Source organism: Canis lupus, chromosome 16 (genome assembly GCF_048164855.1).
Source record: "Canis lupus baileyi chromosome 16, mCanLup2.hap1, whole genome shotgun sequence".
Lineage (NCBI taxonomy): Eukaryota > Metazoa > Chordata > Mammalia > Carnivora > Canidae > Canis > Canis lupus.
In genome coordinates, this window is record NC_132853.1 from 233,276 (window position 1) to 251,545 (window position 18,270).

At 47.0% G+C, this 18,270-nt stretch overlaps 1 protein-coding gene across 9 annotated transcripts in view; it reads left to right on the forward strand.

Annotated features, from left to right (window-relative positions):
- Positions 1 to 18,270, forward strand: part of DAB2IP (DAB2 interacting protein) — a 189,364-nt gene that overhangs the window by 72,686 nt on the left and 98,408 nt on the right. For 7 of the 9 annotated variants that reach the window (XM_072777770.1, XM_072777771.1, XM_072777769.1 and 4 more), the window contains one exon: positions 16,462 to 16,565. In XM_072777770.1, the coding sequence (XP_072633871.1) occupies positions 16,462 to 16,565 (104 nt within the window). Of the gene's footprint in view, positions 1 to 16,461; positions 16,680 to 18,270 lie in introns of those variants that run through there. The other 2 variants (XM_072777778.1, XM_072777774.1) reach the window with 2 other exon arrangements.

Sequence of the window (18,270 nt, forward strand, 5' to 3'; positions counted from 1 at the left end):
GGAGATTTTGCTTTTATTTTATTTATTTTATTTATTTTAAGAGTTTATTTATTTATTCATGAGAGACACAAAGGGGGGAGGGTGGTGAGAGAGAGAGAGAGAGAGACAGAGACAGAGAGAGGCAGAGACACAGGCAGAGGGAGAAGCAGGCTCCATGCAGGGAGCCTGATGCGGGACTCGATACCCGGTCTCCAGGATCACACCCTGGGCTGAAGGCCACGCTAAACCGCTGAGCCCCCCGGGCTGCCCCATTTTTTAGAAGTCTTGTTAGCTTTTATTTCCCTCCTCTCTTCTCCCTGACAGACAAGAGAGCACTTTCAGCATCTGGGCCATGTTTTTTCTTTTTTCTTGGACCTCAGAGGTGATGAGTTGACATGGCTGTGAAATAAAAAAGGCAGGGAGGATGGGGAGGAAAATCTGGGGCTGTGAAGCTCTGTCCCTTCCCCTAAGCTCCTGATGGATGAGGGAGCAGAGGGGAGAAGAAAGAGACAGGCCAGAGGAGCCGGGCAGCCAGGGGCGATGCTCCTTCTTGCTGTCCCTCTTGAAGTGGAGGGGTTTGTAGAGGTTGGTTAGAGATAGTCTTAAGAGAAAAAATGGGTTCCTATCCATTTATACTTCCATTCTGGGGACTGAATCTGGCTTAGGAGTATGGCCAGGGCAGGAGTCCTGACTGCATCATATATATATATTTTTAAGTATATATTTTAAAGATTATTTTTATTTATTTATTTATTTATTTATTTGAGAGAGAGAGGCAGAGGGAGAAGCAGGCTTCATGCAGGGAGCCTGACATGGGTTTCTATCCCGGGTCTCCAGGATCCCGCCCTGGGCGGAAGGCGGCGCTAAACCGCTAAGCCACCGGGGCTGCCCCCTGACTGCATCATAAATGCTCTGTGATCTCAGACAAGTCAACGTCTCTGGGCTTAGAAGCACTTCTAGCAAATAGGTGTGACACAGCATAGCGTATTCTTATAGGCTGGGTGAATTGTCATTACCTGTTTATTCAAAGTCTGAGGGGTCAATTGCACCTCTCTTAGTGCTGATCTAGAAATAAAATGTGGTGCCAATGGGGATTGGAACCATCCATATGAATCTTTGGCATCCCTTCCTCCAGAGGCTGCTACAAGTGTCACTTGTACTTGTTCAGAGTAGCAGAGCTTTAGTGAGCCTCCTACTGTTTGCAAACCTTGTGCCAGGGGCTGCCGTGGAGGAAGTCCCTACTCTCAGGGAGCTGATCCTGGAGGAAGGTCTCCTGGAATCAGATTAGCAGATGATGTGACTAGAAAGTTGGTAAGGACCTTGAATGGTGAGCCAAGAGGTTGGCACTCCCACTAGTAAGCCACAGAGAATCAAAGGAAAGATTTTGTAAATGATGGTAATTCTAACAACAACTTCCACTGTGTCAGGGGCTCTACTAAGTCTTTTAAATGCATCATTTTTTAAAATCCTCATTCTCTCAGTTACTCTGATCTGCTTCATTTTGCAGATGGGAAAACTGAGTCTATAATTGGTTAAGTACTTGCTCGGCATTACCCAGCTACTGAGCGTCAGAGTGCAGGATGTTTAACCTTCACTTTGCTTACGAGAGCTGTGATTTGGGAATATGATTCTTAGCAGCCAGCAAGCTAGATTGGTATGGTATAGGGAGAGAGTGGGGGAACCTGGCACTCAGGAGAGAGAAACCCAGCAAGAAGGTGGTGGGATAAGGCCTTTGGAAAGACCTAGGCAAGTGGGAGCACTTGGAGTGGGTTGGGAACCAGCAGAGCTGTGGGCATGGCTGACAAGTCTACTCTGGCTCTTGATGCTTCAGATGGTGGTAGGCATGGGGTGGGGGGCTGGGTGGGAGTTGGGTGGAGGAGGGTTGCAGATCCACACAGTTGGAAAAGTTGGGTGGGAGCAGAGGTCCAAGAGAAGCTTGGGTTTCCCATGAACTGTCTCTGCAGTCACACATCACTAGTGTCTAGGAACCTGATCCAAGTGCCCTCCAGCAGCAACAGCAGCAGCAGCAGCAGCCTCTGAGTTGTCCTAGGATGGCACTCTAAGCTTCAGAGAACCCAGCCTGTGGCCCCCTGCCCCACCCCCACAGACAGTGCTGGGGCTGGGGGCCTGGGAAGCCCCTCCCAGAGACATTAGGGAAGAAGTTTCTGGGTTACTAGTGGTCTCCAGGGAAGACCTTTTTAAAAAAAGGTCTCCTCCTTAAAAAAAAAAAAAAAAAAAAAAAAAAGAATGTTTGCATCAGTGTTTCTCCTCCTCCCCCAACACCCAGGTTTACAAAAGCAATAAATAACCATATTAGAAGAGAAGAAAATAAAAAATCACCTTTAATCCCAGCACCCAGTGATAAAGTTCTGGGAACAATTGGGGGTTACTTCCAGGTTTTTTCCTGTTCTTGCATTTTTAAAAAATTTTAAAATATTTGAAAGTATATATAAAAAGCATAGGAAACAAAATTGCAGACAGCCCTGCACTCACTTCTAGGATTTAGCAAATGTTAATATTGTCCTAGTTGCTTCTCCCCTTTTCTTTTTCTCTTTCTTCCCTAGAAATGAAATGATTCAGGTACAGGATGGGCCAGCAAAGCACAGGTCATAGGCCAAACCCAGCCCACCACCTGTTTCTGCGTGACCTGTGAGCTAAGAATAGCTCTTACATTTGTCAGTGGTTTAGACAAAAATCAAAAGAAGAATGATGTTTTATAATGTAAAAATTCTATGAAATTCAAATCTCTGCATCCATAAGTAAAGTTTATTGGAACTCAGCCGTGCTTATTCATTTACATATTGTCTGTGGCTGTTTTCATGCTGCTTTGGTAGAAGTTGGATAGTCCTGAGAAACCTAAAATATTTGCTTCCTAGCCCTTTATTTTTTTAAAAGATTTTATTTTATTTTATTTTTCTTAAGATTTTATTTATTTATTCATGACAGACACGGAAAGAGAGAGGCAGAGACACAGGAAGAGGGAGAAGCAGGCTCCATGCAGGGACTTGATCCCCTGTCTCCAGGATCACACTCCCGGCTGAAGGAGGCGCTAAACTGCTGGGCTGCCCCTCCCTAGCCCTTTAAAGGACAAATTTGCTGACCTGTGGGGCCTGTCCTCTCCCCGGGGATAGCCAGCACCCTGAAGGCAGGGTGTGTCCGGGCCACCTGTGCTTTTATGCTTTCGCTGCATATGCAAATGTTTCAAACGGGTAAGATGGCATTATCTGAGAAAATGGATGGGTATGGGAGAACTGCATAGAGCAGAGATGAGCAACACACGCCTGCACCCGGGGACCACCTTACTTTCCTGAACACCAGGAGCACAGAATAAATGGCAGCCCTCTGCCAGCCCTGGAATAGGCCCTGCAGCTACAGAGCAGAGGGCTGGAGGGGGAACTGCGGGAATAGAAATGGAGAAGGTGACACTGCAGACCAAGTTCCTAGGAATCCTTAGAAAGCAAAGGAGGAAAGAGACTTGGGGACAGGAGAAGCCTTTAGGCCAGTTCGTGAGTCCTTGGAGTGAGCAAGAAATCCAGAGTTTTCTGGAAGGCTGGGAATTCTTTGAAAGTGAGGTGCATGTTGGGATGAGGAATGGGAAGCATAAATTGTGCAGGCAATTGTTAAGGGGCTTGAGTAGAGGTGCCTAAGGAAGAGCTGGTGACAGTGTCTACAGATGCTGGGAAGTTTGCAGGACTTACCTTGGATGCTCACAAGGCCAGCCAGGGGCAGGGAGCGGACCCCAGCACTGTGCTTTTGGAGAGGCCCCTCCACGGGATCCCAGGATCTAAGTGAGAGGAACACCTCTCCTTGGCCCTTCCCAACACCTTCCGAGTACCCGCAGCCTGACCCCTTCATGTCCCTCTGGAGAGTTGCTGTGCCCCCCTTGAATGCTCTGGGTGGGTGGTGATGGGTGCCCTGGACGTGCCCCTCTCCCAGCAGACCCACCCCCAGCAACAGTGGGCAACTTCCTGTGACTCTGAGCCACATCCAGAACTTAAAGACAGCTTGAACTCTGATTCTGATTCCATATGAGAGACAACAGACTGTCACAGTTCCATGGTCTCACAACTCGTACCTTTCCCCCACACCAGCATCATGGGAACGAAATGTACTACCACAGGAGGTCTCCCTCAGCTCTTTCTGCCTTGTTGCCTGGGCTGCAATGGGACTTGGAAATGGAGAGCCAGGCCAAGGGCAGGAAGGAAACTCCGCTTCCTGGTAGACTTGGGACCTTTTGTCCTCTCACTGCTCTCTGCAGAGGCTCCTTTACCACCACGGGACAACCCTGAGGTTCAGAGATGCTGGGGCCCAAATGCTGCCTTCTGCATTCCTAGGCATGTAGTCAGGGTTCTGAACCTGTTTCTTCCTGTTAAAGTTGGAGTTGATGTTTCCTACTTCGGGAAGCTGTCTTAGGATAAAAATACACAGATATGGCACAGTCACCATCCCCAGATCTGTTTCTCCACATTTCCTTGTGGTCCATTTTTTAAAAAGATTTTATTTATTTATTCATGAGAGACAGAGAGAGGCAGAGACATAGGTAGAGGGAGAAGCAGGCTCCCTGTAGGGAGCCTGTTGTGGGACTCGATCCCAGGACCCCGGGATCAGGCCCTGGGCTGAAGGCACTCAACCACTGAGCCACCCAGCTGCCCTGGTCAATTTTGATTACATGCAGGTTGTTCTAGTGCTATTTGTTTAAAACGACTATCTTTCACACCATCAATTTACTTTTGCACTTTTTTCCCAAAGTCAGTTGACCGTATATGTGTGGTACTGTTTCTGCACGCTCTTCTGTTCCATTGGTCTGTGTCCTAATGCTTATACCACGCTGTCTTGATTGCTTTAGCTATATTTTAAGACTATAAAGTATGTCTTGAAACCAAGTAATGTAAGTCTCCCAACCTGTTTCTTCTTACTCTAGATTGTTCGGCTCTTCTAGGTCTTCTGGTTTGCCATCTAAATTTAAAATTGAGGGCAGCCTGGGTGGCTCAGTGGTTTAGCACCGCCTTCAGCCCAGGGTGTGATCCTGGAGACCCGAGATCGAGTCCTGTGTCTGGCTCCCTGCATGGAGCCTGCTTCTCTCTCTGCCTCTCTCTCTCTGTGCCTCTCATGAATAAATAAATAAATCTTTTAAAAAAGTAAATAAATTTAAAAATTGAGCTGGTCAGTGTCTTCAGGAAGGCTACTAGGATTTTGATTGGGATTGCACTGAATCTATAGATGGGTTTGGGAGAAATGCCATCTTTTTTTTTTTTTTAAGATTTTATTTATTTATTTGAGAGTGAGGGAGAGAGAGAATGGAGAGAGTGCAAGAACAGGGAGGAAGGAGAAGCAGACTCTGCACTGAGCAGGAATTCCTCTGTGTTGGCTCCATCCCAGGACATCCTAGGAAGCTGGGACCATGACCAGGCCGAAGGCAGACACTTAACCTACTGAGCCACCCAGGTGCCCTGAGAAATACCATCTTAACAACACAGAGTCTTCCCGCTCCTCGGACATAGTATATCTTCATTTATTTAGATTATTTATTTAGATTTTTGAGGCACCTGGGTGGCTCAGTGGTTGAGCATCTGCTTTCAGCTCAGGGTGTGATCCCGGGGTCCTGGGATCGAGTCCTGCGTCGGGCTCCCTGCATGGAGCCTGCTTCTCCCTCTGCCTGTGTCTCTGCCTCTCTCTGTGTCTCTCATGAATAAATAAATAAGATCTTTAAAAAAAAAAAGATAATACAGAGTTTTCCCACTCCTCAGACATGGTGTACCTCTTCATTTATTTAAATTTTTAAAAAAGTTTCTCAGTGATATATTTTTAGTTATTAGTCTTGTATGTCTTTTATTAAATGTATTCCTAAGCTCTTTGTTAATTACCTTGGAAGATGGAGATGTTACCCTACTTGTGAGCTAAGAGCCTAGCCTGGTAGTTTCATGGGTGCTGGCAGGAGCTAGGAGACAAAGGACTCTGTGCACAGCAGGTAGCTAGCTTGAGTTTCATGTTTACATGGGTCCCCTTTCCCCCTGAGTTCCTAGGGTGGTCACAGATGGTCTGTTCTAGAACATAAAATGATCGCTCTGTTGTTTTTCCAAATTACAGCTTCATGTCCCTTACAAGATCTGATATACAATCTAGGGGGTCAGCTGTTCTGCAGGCTAAAAATTACACAAAGAACTGAAATTCTGTTTGCTTTAGCATCAAACCCTTAAGTTAGAAGCTTGGAGATCATTTAGAATTTGAATTCCAAGTTGCTGAGTACTGAATGGTAAGGTGAGTTTCAAAGTTATAGGTTAAAATCAATATATACATTCATAAAGATTTGTGCCCATTTCAATTTGTTGGGAAAAAAATAAAGGCTGTTATGTCATATAGCCATGTTCAAATCTAATAATGCAGTTTTTAAACAAAAGTACAGAACATTATGTCCTGAGATCGAATTTTGGGGGGGAAAAAGAAATAGCTTATATTTTCTGAATGAAATGAAAAATAGGATGAATTTAATCATACATCGGAATATTTAGGTTTGGATAATCATGGTTCCCAGTGGACTTCTATCAGTAGAACTTACATACACCAGAGAAGTATTATTGATGTAAATAGTATCTATATTGAGGATAAATACACAGAGTGCTGAGTACGGAAAGATGAGATGTTCTCCAGGCACAGATGTGAAAACCTCTCTAAGTTATATTGTGAAATAACCAGCAAATGTACCCTATACTCTTGTGGTTTTCAGGTGTATGTGGTTATCACGTATGTCATTCGATAACAAGCGCATGATAACAAGTGCACTGTAGAGAAAGAAAGAGGCTTACATTATATATGGTGATGAACACCACGTTTCTAGGAAGAAGCTTGTCTCCTTTTTTAAAGCAGCTGAACATTTGGAAGGCGGAAGATGAGAGACCTTGAGCATCGCCTGTCCTGAGTCGGCCAGCAATGTGACAGTGCTATCCCTCTATCTTCACTTTATTTATTTATTAGTATTTTAAAAATTTATTTATTTATTCACGAGACACACACACACACACACACACACACACAGAAAGAGGCAGAGACACAGGCCGAGGGAGAAGCAGGCTCCATGCAGGGAGTCCGATGTGGGACTCGATCCTGGGTCTCCAGGATCACACACAGGCTGAAGGCAGCCCTAAACCACTGAGCCACTGGGGCTGCCCCTCTATCTTCACTGTAATGTAATTAGAGTAGGTTGCGCCTTTATCAGTGGCCGTTTGGGTTTCCTGTTGCTACTGTAACAAATGACTATAAATTCAGTGTCTTAACGCGACATAGATTATCTTACGGTTCTGAGGGCAGGAGTCTGCAGTGTTTCCCTGGACTTACAATCGAGGTGTCAGCAGGACAGTATTTCTCCAGGAAGCTCTAGGGGAGATTCAGTCCCCTGGTCTTTTCCAGCTTCTAGAAGCTGCCCGGTGGGTGGGAGTCTTTGACCAATGCTCAACCCCCCGCCCTCCCCAACCTCCGCTTTCTTCACCACAGAACCAGCTCTTCCTTCTCTGACCCTCCTAGCTCCTTATTGAGATTACACTGGGCTTGCCAGGTAATCCGAGGTAAACTCCCCAACTCAGGATCCTTGACTTAATCGCATCTGCAAAATCCCTTTTATTATACAGGTGACATCTTCACAGATTCTAGGGATCAAGATGTGGGCTCTTTGGGACCCATTATTCTGCCTACCACTGTTGGGTAAGGTTTAGTCATCTCTAAGGAGCACCTGTCTTCCTCCCCCCAAAGACAGGTGACCAAAGGCTGAACTGGAAAAAGTTTGTAGTGGCAGCAGGAGACCTACCTACATATCAATGCAATATTTTGGTAAACTCACTCTTTATTTAGCTGTTATTACCAGATAATAACAGTATGGATGTGCACACAAAGAGCCATCATAGTTGGACTGCTGCCTCTGGAAAGTTCTAGCAATGTGAAGATTCCGTGGCCTGTTGCCATGGTGATTTTACTTTTGGCTCTTCCTGCTGCTTACCTGGCCACTCTCGTGGCGGGGAGAGCATGGGGGGAACCAGTCTTTTGGTACTCCAAGATGGGGAGCTATGTTCCCTCACCCACTGGTTTCTTCCTAGGTCTACTTTTTGGACTTTCCTGATCCACTTTCAGTAACTCTTTGGTCCTTTGGGCTGCTGTTTCTGATTTACTGGTTTCTTTTTCTGATTTTTTCTCTTCCTTTCCTGTGTGTTCAGGCGGCACAATTCTTACTGAGTCATCATACCACCTATTTATATTTTAATTTTACTGTTAGTTTTTGAAAGTCTGAATTATTCTTCATTCAGTAAATGGCACAGTTATCTGTTCCCACCCATACATACCTACCTCATCCCCTTCTTCAAAGAGAATCTCTGATGATAATGTTTTGAGAGCTATTTATTATTTTTTTCCATAGGAGTCTGTGCACATACACAAACAGAAGGTAAAACATCATATTGGTTTAATCACATAGACAACAAATGTTCTTTAGCCTAAAGAGTCTAGGGTAAGCCTTTGCAGTGAGGTTTCTATTTCTGTGCCTCTTACCTCTAGATCACTGGCTACTCTATTAGGTAACGCTGGATACCAATACATTTCTGCAGTTAGTTTCTTGGGATGGAAAAATCTTAGTTATTTACAGATAGATATGATTCCATGTATTTCAAATAGGCTATTTATTAAGTTTTGATTTTGAAATGATCACAGATGTATAGGCAGTTGCCAAAAGAGTACAGGGATGTTTCCATGTACCCTTCACCTGGATTCCCTGATGGTTGGTTACATCTCATGTGACTATAGTACAGCATCCTCCAGCATCAGTGCCCTCCAGCCAGAAACCCACTGGGAACACACCTCTAGTTAGACAAGTTGGATTTATTTTTTATTATGGCAGCAAGGGAGAACATACACCACCGGGAGCCACAGGACATCTCATTCCAAATATGGTATAAAAAAAAAAAACCTGCTACAGGATTTTTGGGATTTGATTGGGTGCTTTTGGGGAAGTCTAAGAAAGTGGGGTTCACTCTAGCTCAGCTGCTGTCAGAAAGTGGGGCAATTTTATGATGGGGGATCTCAAAATTTATCTTTAGGGAGAGGAGGCAAGCATGAAGATAAAGCTGTCATTGTAAGGAAGCAGCAATTAGCCATTTTAGCCAAGGGAGGAGTGTGTTTGGTATTTTGTGAGTGGCCCGGTGACTTGGCTTTTGTCAGTTGCTTAGACAAAATTATGAAATGGCCTTGTTTTGTCTCACTTTATCTTGGTAAACTTGTCTGAGGCTGGTGCCGTAGAAGATTGTTTATGTCCAAAAGGAGAATAACATGGCACGGCTATGAATGCCACGTTGACTTCTAGATATCAGGGGCTGCTTTCATCCACTTTTTTTCTCTCCTTTTCTGCCACCTGGTACCATGTGTATGTATAATTCTGGGTCATTTTTTAAAAAAAGACTTTATTTTATATATGAGGGGCACATGGGGGAGGAGTAAAAGGAGAAGGACCAGCAGATATGGGGCTCGATCCCACGACCCTGAGATCATGACCTGAGCTGAAACCAAGAGTCGAACACTTATCCAACTGAGCCACCCAGGCGCCCCAATTCCTTGCCATTTTATCACATGTGTACATTCATGTAACCAGAACCACAATCAAGACAGAACTATTCTGTCACCGTGAAGATCTCTCGTGGTGGCTCTTTATAGCTACGCTCACCTGCCCCCGACCATCCCTAACCCTGGCAACCACTAGTCTGTGTTTCATCTCTAGAACTTTGCCCCTTTAAGAATGCCATATAAATGGAGTCATACTCTGTGTGGCCTTTTGATACTGGCTCCCCCCACTCCCCGAGGCATAATGCCCTTGAGATCCACCCAGGTTGTGGAAATCCATCAATAGTGCTTTTTTTTTTTTTTTTTATTGTCGTGTAGCATTTCATGGTATGTATATTTGTTTCCTATTTCTGCTACCACAAATGAAAAATTAGCAGCCTAGGGCCACTCAGCTGGCTCAATCAGAAGAGCATCCGTTGTTAGTTCAAGCCCCACCATGTAGAGTGTAGAGCTTACTTAAAAAGAAAAATAAACTTAAAAAAAAATTTAGCAGCTTAAACAACACAGGTCTGATAGTTATGTAGGTTGGAAGTCCGCTGTGGGTTATGGGTCCTGCAGGGCTAAAACTGAGGTATTAGCAGGTTGATTCCTTTCGAAACACTCTAGGGAAAAATCCATTTCATTGGCTGAATTCAGTTCCATGTGGTTGTAGGACTGAGGTCCCCTTTCCTTTGTTCAGCATGATCTGATCATACTGGCTGTCAGTGGAAGGGTGTTCCCAGTTTCAAGGTAGAAGTTACCCACATTTCTTGGCTTTGTGATCGATCCCTTCTTCCGTCGTTCCTCTCATGCTTAGCATGTCTCCTGCCTCTTCCATTATTGCACCCTCCTGCTTCCTCTTCTGCATTTAAGGCTATTTCCCCCTTGATAATGCAGGATAAACTCCCATATCCTTAATCCTGATTAAAGAGATTATGTCTGCAAAGTCCCCATGTAAGGTAACATGGTCACAGATTCCGGAGATTAGGAAAAAGTGTGGACTTCTTTGGGGGGGCCATTATTCAGCTTCATAGACTGAATGGACCACACTTTTACCATTCATTTACCTGTTAAAGGACATTTTGATTGTTTCTGGTTTTTGGCTATTACAATTGTTACGAACATTGTATAAAAATGTGTGTAGGTGGATGCATTCCATTTCCTTTGGCAACATACTTTTTTCACTCAATGTCATTCTTCTGGCTGTACTTCATGTTGATTTTATAGAACTGGGTGCTTTGCGGTGCCATTATGTCCCATGTGAAGAGCCCCTGAAATTGTACCTTCTTCCTTGCTGTATCATATTCCACCAAATGACTGCCCCGGGGTGGGGTTATTCATTCCTCTACTGGTGGACATTTGGGTTGCTCCCAACATTTTGCCACCACAAACTGCTGCAGGAGACATCTTCGTGTGGATCTCCATGTGCGAGGATGAAGCATTGTTCTAGATTGGGCACATAGGGGAGAATTTCTGGTCCTAGAGCATGTGTGTGTGTCGATTTCTACTAGCTTTTGTCTAATTGTTTTTCAAAGCCTGTCTGCTCCACCAGCAGTGATGAAAAAGTCCCCCATGTCCCTGGCAACATTCAAGATCACTGTTCTTTTTTATTTTTGCCTATCTGAAAGGTATGAAATGGTATCTGGTAGTTTTATTTATTTATTTATTTTTTATTTTTTTATTTATTTATTTTTATTTATTTTTTTTTAATTTATTTTTTATTGGTGTTCAATTTACTAACATACAGAATAATTTGCATTCTCCTGGTCACTGTTGAGGTCCAACACACACATACCCCTCTGTCTCCTGTCATCTTTTCCTGTAGTCGTGCTGACTTCTCTTCTCCTGACACCAATATTAGAGGCTGCTGCCTCTACCTGTTTTTAAGCATTAAGATCTGGGCAGTGCAGCCCGACAACTGAAATTTGGTGTCTTGTCTGAAATTACAGGATGTTCCTCAGGCCTCCGTGTTTCCATGGGAACAAGTAACAGTCATCCTTCATGATTAGGTAGTATCCATGGCGACCAAGCCAGAGCATTTGAATGAAACCAATTTTATTTTATTTATTTTTTTGCTAATGCATGAAGGTTAAAATGCATTTCTGTGGCTGTGGCTTCCAGGAATGGAAAGATAGGCTGGTGTTCCTGGTAAAATGGAGGTTCTTTTTGACCTTGTAGTGGAAAAGGGGTCCAGTATGCACTTGTCCTGTGCCCTAGTTTTGCGGGTTGGGAGCCCCGAGGTCATGTGGAGGTCACAGAGGGAGTCTGAGCTGAGGGGAAACTCCTGGACCAGTCCAAGGTCTAGGGATGCCTGCCACTTTTCTGCTGCACAGTGTTAGGTCACTTGCCCTGTCTGGGATTCTGCAACCAGCTGTGTTGCTTAGACCTTTGGGGGCGCAAGGCCTGAGCTTCCCAGTATCTGCTTCCCCAGATTAGAAAAAAAAAAAGTACTGCTAAATCAAAAGGCATAGGCATCTATGTTTTTGTCAAGGACTCAGGCTAAATGCCTGCAGGCTGAATTAGGATTGGAGGGGGAGGGTGGTCAGCCTTCCATATTCTTTGCCTTGTAAAATAGAGCTTGGTTTTTTTTGTCTTTGCTATGGTTTGGTGGCAGAGAATAGAGATAGCAACTGCTCTGACCCCCCTGACTCGCTGGATTGCTGATAAATCATGAGCTCAGAGACGCAAAGGGCCTGGCCTGGAGTCACAGAGCAGAGGCCAGGTTGAATCCTGTCTCCTGGTGCAAGTCTTGCACTCCCTCCCCTTTGCCCAGGCTCCAGGCGCTCTCAGGCTTCTCTGAGGTCCTTAGTGTGAATTTGCGGGTCAGGCAATTTAAGGGGCTTCAGCAAGTACTCCTACTTCCTAGCTGGTCGAACCTCAGAGGAAGTCCTTTTTTGCCTCCGAGAACTCCGTTTACTCTCCTGGAAAACGGAGCTCACCATAGCTGTCCAAGTTGTCATGTGGGGATTCTGTTTGAATGGGTCCCAGGACTTGCCTTCTCTGTGGGGGTGATGCTGCCCCAAGTGGGTGAAAAAAAATTGGTTCTTGGAAGGGAGGGGGCAAAAAATCTCACTCTTTCTCTTATAGAGCCCCATTACATGTACAATATGTAAAGATACCTACTGGATTGCGATATTAAAGTTTTATGGAGGGGTGACTAGGAAAAAGATGTCTAGAAAGACCCCACAGGGGAAATGATAATGAATAGAAGGTAGAGAGAGATGCCGGTTCAGAATACTGTGATCCACGATGTTACTGTTAACTTTGTGTTTCGAGCCTGTGGCAGGCTTGGGAAAGCCGTTTGGGGTGTCAGATGGGGAGAGAGCCTGGCTCGGCCCTTGAGGACCATGAACATGACACAGCTTCCTTCCTGGCCTGCCTTCCCCATCCCTCTGTAAAGGAGTTATTTCCATTCTGCAAGCAGGGGCCGGGTCTTGGGCAGCTGGGATCCTACCTGGTGGGTCAGTCAGGGTCCAGGAGGAAGCAGATGGTACTTACTAGGATGATTCATGGTGTGGGTGGGTGTGGGAAACCATGAAGAGAAGTGCAGGGACCCAGAGCTAGCAACCACCGGGGGTCCTGCCTGGGATGATCTACCAAGGCTTAGGGAGGGAGGCAGCCAGCCTAGGCAACTCTCTGTCTCCTGATCTCCTGCCAGGGCTCCCCACTGGCCTAACTCCATGGAAACTGGGGGGCCCAGGAGCTTGGTTGGTGGGGGCTACACAGGTCAGCCCCCTGAGCAGAAGGCAGAGTGGAGAAGAGTGGAGATGGAACTGGGGCCAGTGGCATCTACCTGGAAAGGTACAAAGGTTCCCCTTCAGTTTCCTATGCGGGGCAAGGCCCTGCCCTGGGAAGGCTCAAGAAGTCAAGGAGAAGAATTGGCTGCTCTTGGCAGGAGGGAGAGCAGACTACTGTCATGTCCTGCCCTGCAGCCCCCTCGCTGCATTTCAACTTTCTGATGTGGATGGGGCATGGTCAGGGCTTCTGAGTTGAAGTTTAAGGCTATTTTGGGAGCACCTAAGAGACCTTGGTACAGACCTGTTGGGTTGGGGGCCAATGGACATGTTCCTTTCCTCTGCTCACAGCTTCATCATCTGTGAAATGGGTGGTTGGATCAAGCAACCCCTGAGAACCTCCTGGCTCAGCCCAGAAGGCAAGAGGCTATAGTATTCTGCACCAGTTGTGAGGAATATCAGTCTTGGTCTCAGAAGAGAGACAGTCTTGCTGGGCTCCTCATGCCCTACCAAGTGACACCACATATGTCTGTCTGGAGCCAGGATGGCCCACCTGTTCAGGAAAGGGCGGTGGAGTTGTGGTTCTGTGTGTGTGTGTGTGTGTGTGTGTGTGTGTGTGTATTGGGGGAGGGAGGGGAGTTCTGAGGGGCTTCTGGAGGCTGAGCATAGTGCCTCACACATGGAGGGACACAGTGGTTATGGTGGACACCGAGGTGAAGGTGATGGGGGTGGGATGCTGGGGGTGGGGGAGAGGTGAAGGCAGCTTGGGGAACACAGGAAGAGATTTCCCAGGGAAACCTCCAGAAAGAGTGGGTGTCTCCCAGAGTGTGACTAGCAGGGATGGGGAAGGAGGAGGGAGGAGGGTTCTCAGGAGGAAGTACCACAAGCAAGCCACCGAGGCAGTCAGAGATCGTGGCCACTGGGCTAAGGAGCAGCTGAGTAGAGGAAGCTTTTCTGGAGGAGATGGCCCAGGGCTGGCTAGTGCACAGCAGGACCTGGTATCAGCCTCTGCCCTAGGTCTGTCTATAAGTGGTCAGCTATGCCCAAACTGGTCCCCCCGGGTGCCCCATGTCCCCAGGCCCAGCGTGGCCTTGCCTGCTTGGCCATTGGCTAGGGCTCAGCACTGGAGCCCGTCCTGGGTGGGGGTGGGAGTGGTGGTGGCAGGTTCAGCTCTGTCCTTTGACACTTCTAAAGACCACCGTCCCATTTGGCTGCAAGAGGGAATGGACCGGCGGGTGTAGACCTTGCCCCTAGTAGCCCATTCTGCCTTCTGGGAAAGCCTGTTCCTTGTCATCTAGCCTTTGCGGACATGTGGACATGTCCCTGGGGGTGCAGGTGGGAGTGTCTGCATAGAGGTGGATATGCATGTGCATTTGCTGGGCATGTGCCCGACCGCCTGTGTGTGCATGTACCAGGGAAATCTCTGCCCTACCCCTTTTCTTCCTTGAGAGCCAACAGGCCTTTCCAGAGCACTGCCCACGTGCCAGGCTCCACACAGGGCACTGGGGACGTGGAGATGCAGCCAGCTTGGGCATGGGCATGGGCATTAGGAGTTCCACAGTCAAGCCGAGAGGGACACACACACACACACACACACACACACTGGGTGCAAAGTGAGAATGTTGGTAGGAGGCTTGGCCTGGCTGTTACTATAAGAGCCAGAAGGGAGCCAACAGCGTGGGTGGGGAGGAGGGGTCACCATGGGTGTCCTCTGGGGCCTACAGGATGGAATGGATGGAGTCCTCTGTGGGGGGGCCGCAGCCAGAGCACTGGAAAAGAGGCAGCCAGTGCCGAGCATAGCGAGCAAACATTCAGGAAAGCAGCCAGATTGCATTGACCTGGGAGGTTTTGAGCAGACAGGCTCACATCAGGGCCGTAAGTTTTCAATGAGCTGTCACCATTTAAGAGTCAGAATGTTACATATTTTGAAAAGCCCTCAGATTTCCAGCTTCTCTTGAACTGTGGGAAGCTGTGGCTGCACTGGGCGCATCCCCTGGCTACCCTGAATAACCAGCTGGCTGCTACCCTTTATCCTGGAAACTGCCAGGCCTTGTACTTCCATCGGGTTTAAGGCCTCTGAACAAGAAGGTCAGAATTGGGTGCGCCTTGGGGGCTCAGTCAGTTAAGTATCTGCCTTCAGCTCAGGTCATGATCTGGAGTCCTGGAATTGAGCCCCGTGTTAGGCTCCCTGCTAAGTGGGGAGTCTGCTTCTCCCTCTCTTCTGCCTGCAGCTCCCCCTGCTTGTGCTCAGTCAAATAAATTTTTTTTTAAATCTTAAAAAAAAAAAAAAAAAAAAGAAGGTCCAAATTGAAAGCCAGAGATCACAGATTCCTATGTTTGAAGGGACTACTTGTTATACCTCTGGTGACAGGGGGCTCATTATGTCACAAGATACATGACTTGAAGTGCAGGTTTTGGGAGTCCTGTTTTGTTTTTTTTTTTTTTTTTTTTGATTGGGGGTAAATATATAGATTATACAAAAATTGCTATTTTAATCATTTTTAAGTGCTTGATTTAATGGCTTTAAGTATATTTATAGTATTGTGCCACCATCACCACTGTTTTCCCACCCTTTCCCATCATTCCAAACAGAAACTCTTTATCATTAAGCCATACCTCCCCATCCTGCCCACCCTCAGCCCCTTCTTACCACCAGTCTACTTTCTATCTCGATGAATTTGCCAATTCTAGGTGTTTCCTGTGAGTGGACTCCTATAACACTTGTGTCTGGCTTTTGTTGCTCAGCGTGTTTTCAAGGCTCGTCCACGTTGTATCCGAACTTTTGTTCCTTTTTATGATGGAATAAACATTCTTTGTATAGATGTACCGCGCACTGTATGCACCCATTCATCTGTGGATGGACACGTGGCTGCTTCCACCTTTTGGCTCTTCTGAATAATGCTGTGATGCACATTTGGGTACAAGTCTGTGTGTGTGTCTGTGTCCCTGTTTTCAGTGCTTTGGGGGGATATACCCAGGAGTGGAATTGCTGGGTCATGCAGTAAATCTGTCTTTAACTTTTTAGGGGAACTGCCAAATCTGTTTTCCACAGTGATTACACTGTTTTAGGGGGACCAGTCGTCTATTGTCCTGGCCATGATGGGGATGATAGGAGGGCCTGACTGAGTGGCCTTGATTATCCGTCCTCACCTTCTCCCTCTTTCTCTGTTGACAGAGTCACCGCAGGAAAGGCCGGGCTCCCGGCGCAGTCTGCCCGGCAGCCTGCCAGAGAAGAGCCCTAGCATGGAGCCCTCGGCCACTACGCCGTTCCGGGTCACGGTAACTATCTCTGCGTCACCATCGCCACCTGGCCTGGGGTGCTGCTCTGCGACCCCGCGGCCCCCTTCCTGGAGTCTCATGGACCGGGAGAGCATCCAGCCTCCCTTGTTCTAGGTATCCAATCGCTCAGCTGCTCCCCTCTCTGTGGCTCAGTCTGGGGGCCACATGGGGGTCCCATCCTGTGAGGGAGGGGGCAGAGAACAGACAGCCCTGCAGCCGTGGGGCCTGCAAGCTGGCCGAGAAGGAGTCTAGTGCTGGGCCAGATAAATACATCCTGACATGCTCACACACACTACGCTTCCTTGACTCTTAAGATGCACAGCTTTTATTTTTACATTTTAGGATCTCTGATGTTACAGCTTGTGGTATGTCATGATTTAATTCCTGTGTGTTTTTTTTTTTTTTTTTTCTTTCTTTCTTGGAGACACACCAAATAATGCTATAGCTTAAAACTGATGATGTCTTAGAATTGACAAAACACTGTCATACTTATCTATTGATTTTAGGGGTCCCACCAGCATACACATTTTTATTACAAACCTAAACAACTTTACAGAGACAGAACACGGTGGCCCTTAACAACTGGCTCTCTGTGCGAGCATGCACAGTTTTGCGTTGCTTTTCTTCCCCATTCAGCATGTTACCACATGCTCCTCTGTCCAGTGTTCTATCAGCCACTGGAGCCACAGAGAAGTAGTAGACAGGGAGAAGTAAGTCTCTTTTCCTGGGAGCTCATGGGCTATAGTGGAGATGGATGTTTGATCATTAGCTCATCCATTCATTCATTCAGCAGTTTTTATGGCATGCCAGCTGTGTGCCAGGCCCATTTTTGGAGGATCTGACCAGGAGAGCACCAGGTGGACAAAGCCCCTGAACTTATGGGGTCACATTCTGATGTTCAGGTTATGTGCTGTGAAGAAAAGCAGGCTGCTGCAATAGAGGAAACCAGGAGGGCTTCCTGGAGGTGATGCGGTTGAGAGGTGATAGTTGTGTTGAGGCCCAACAGATGAGGAGCCAGCCCTACTATGGGGAGCAGGGAAATGAGGGTTTTGGGTGAAAGGAAAGGAGTGGGCACAGGCCTGGCTGTCACCATGCAGTGTGATATCGGGGCTTCAGGTGAGCTAGGGGTGTCTAGTTGTTCCCTGTGTGTTGAGAAGGCTGTCCCCCAGAGGCTGACTTTTGCGCTGGCTCTTAAGGGGTCAGTAGAAATTGGGTAGGTGGGGACAGTGAGAGAGGGATCCCTGTCCCAGGTAAGGGAACAGCAGCTGCAACTATGCAGAGGCACACTAGAGATCGATGTGTTTGTGGGAAGTAAAACGCCTGTGGAACTGGAGTTGAGGGATATGGAGGACAAGGTAGGAGGTGAAGCTGGAAGCTGGGCTGAGTCTGCGTCAGGTGCAGCCTCATGTGCTAGGCTAAGGGGCTGTGTCTTTCCCCAGGGCACCTGATTCTCCCATCTGTCTGTATGTCATGAAGATGCTTGCAAAATAGATTCTTAGGCCCCCTCAAGATCTCAGAGCAGTGGGCCTGGGACAGAACCTGGATATCTGGATTTTAACAAGCTCCCCCACGAGATGGTTGGGAACCTCAGACTCTGAATCAGCCTTGGGCAGTGAGGAGGAAAGGGAAGCCCCAAAGTCTGTGCTGAGAGTAGATTTGGGGGTTCTTCCCCTGGGTGTGGCAGGGGGCCCCTGGGAGATGGTCT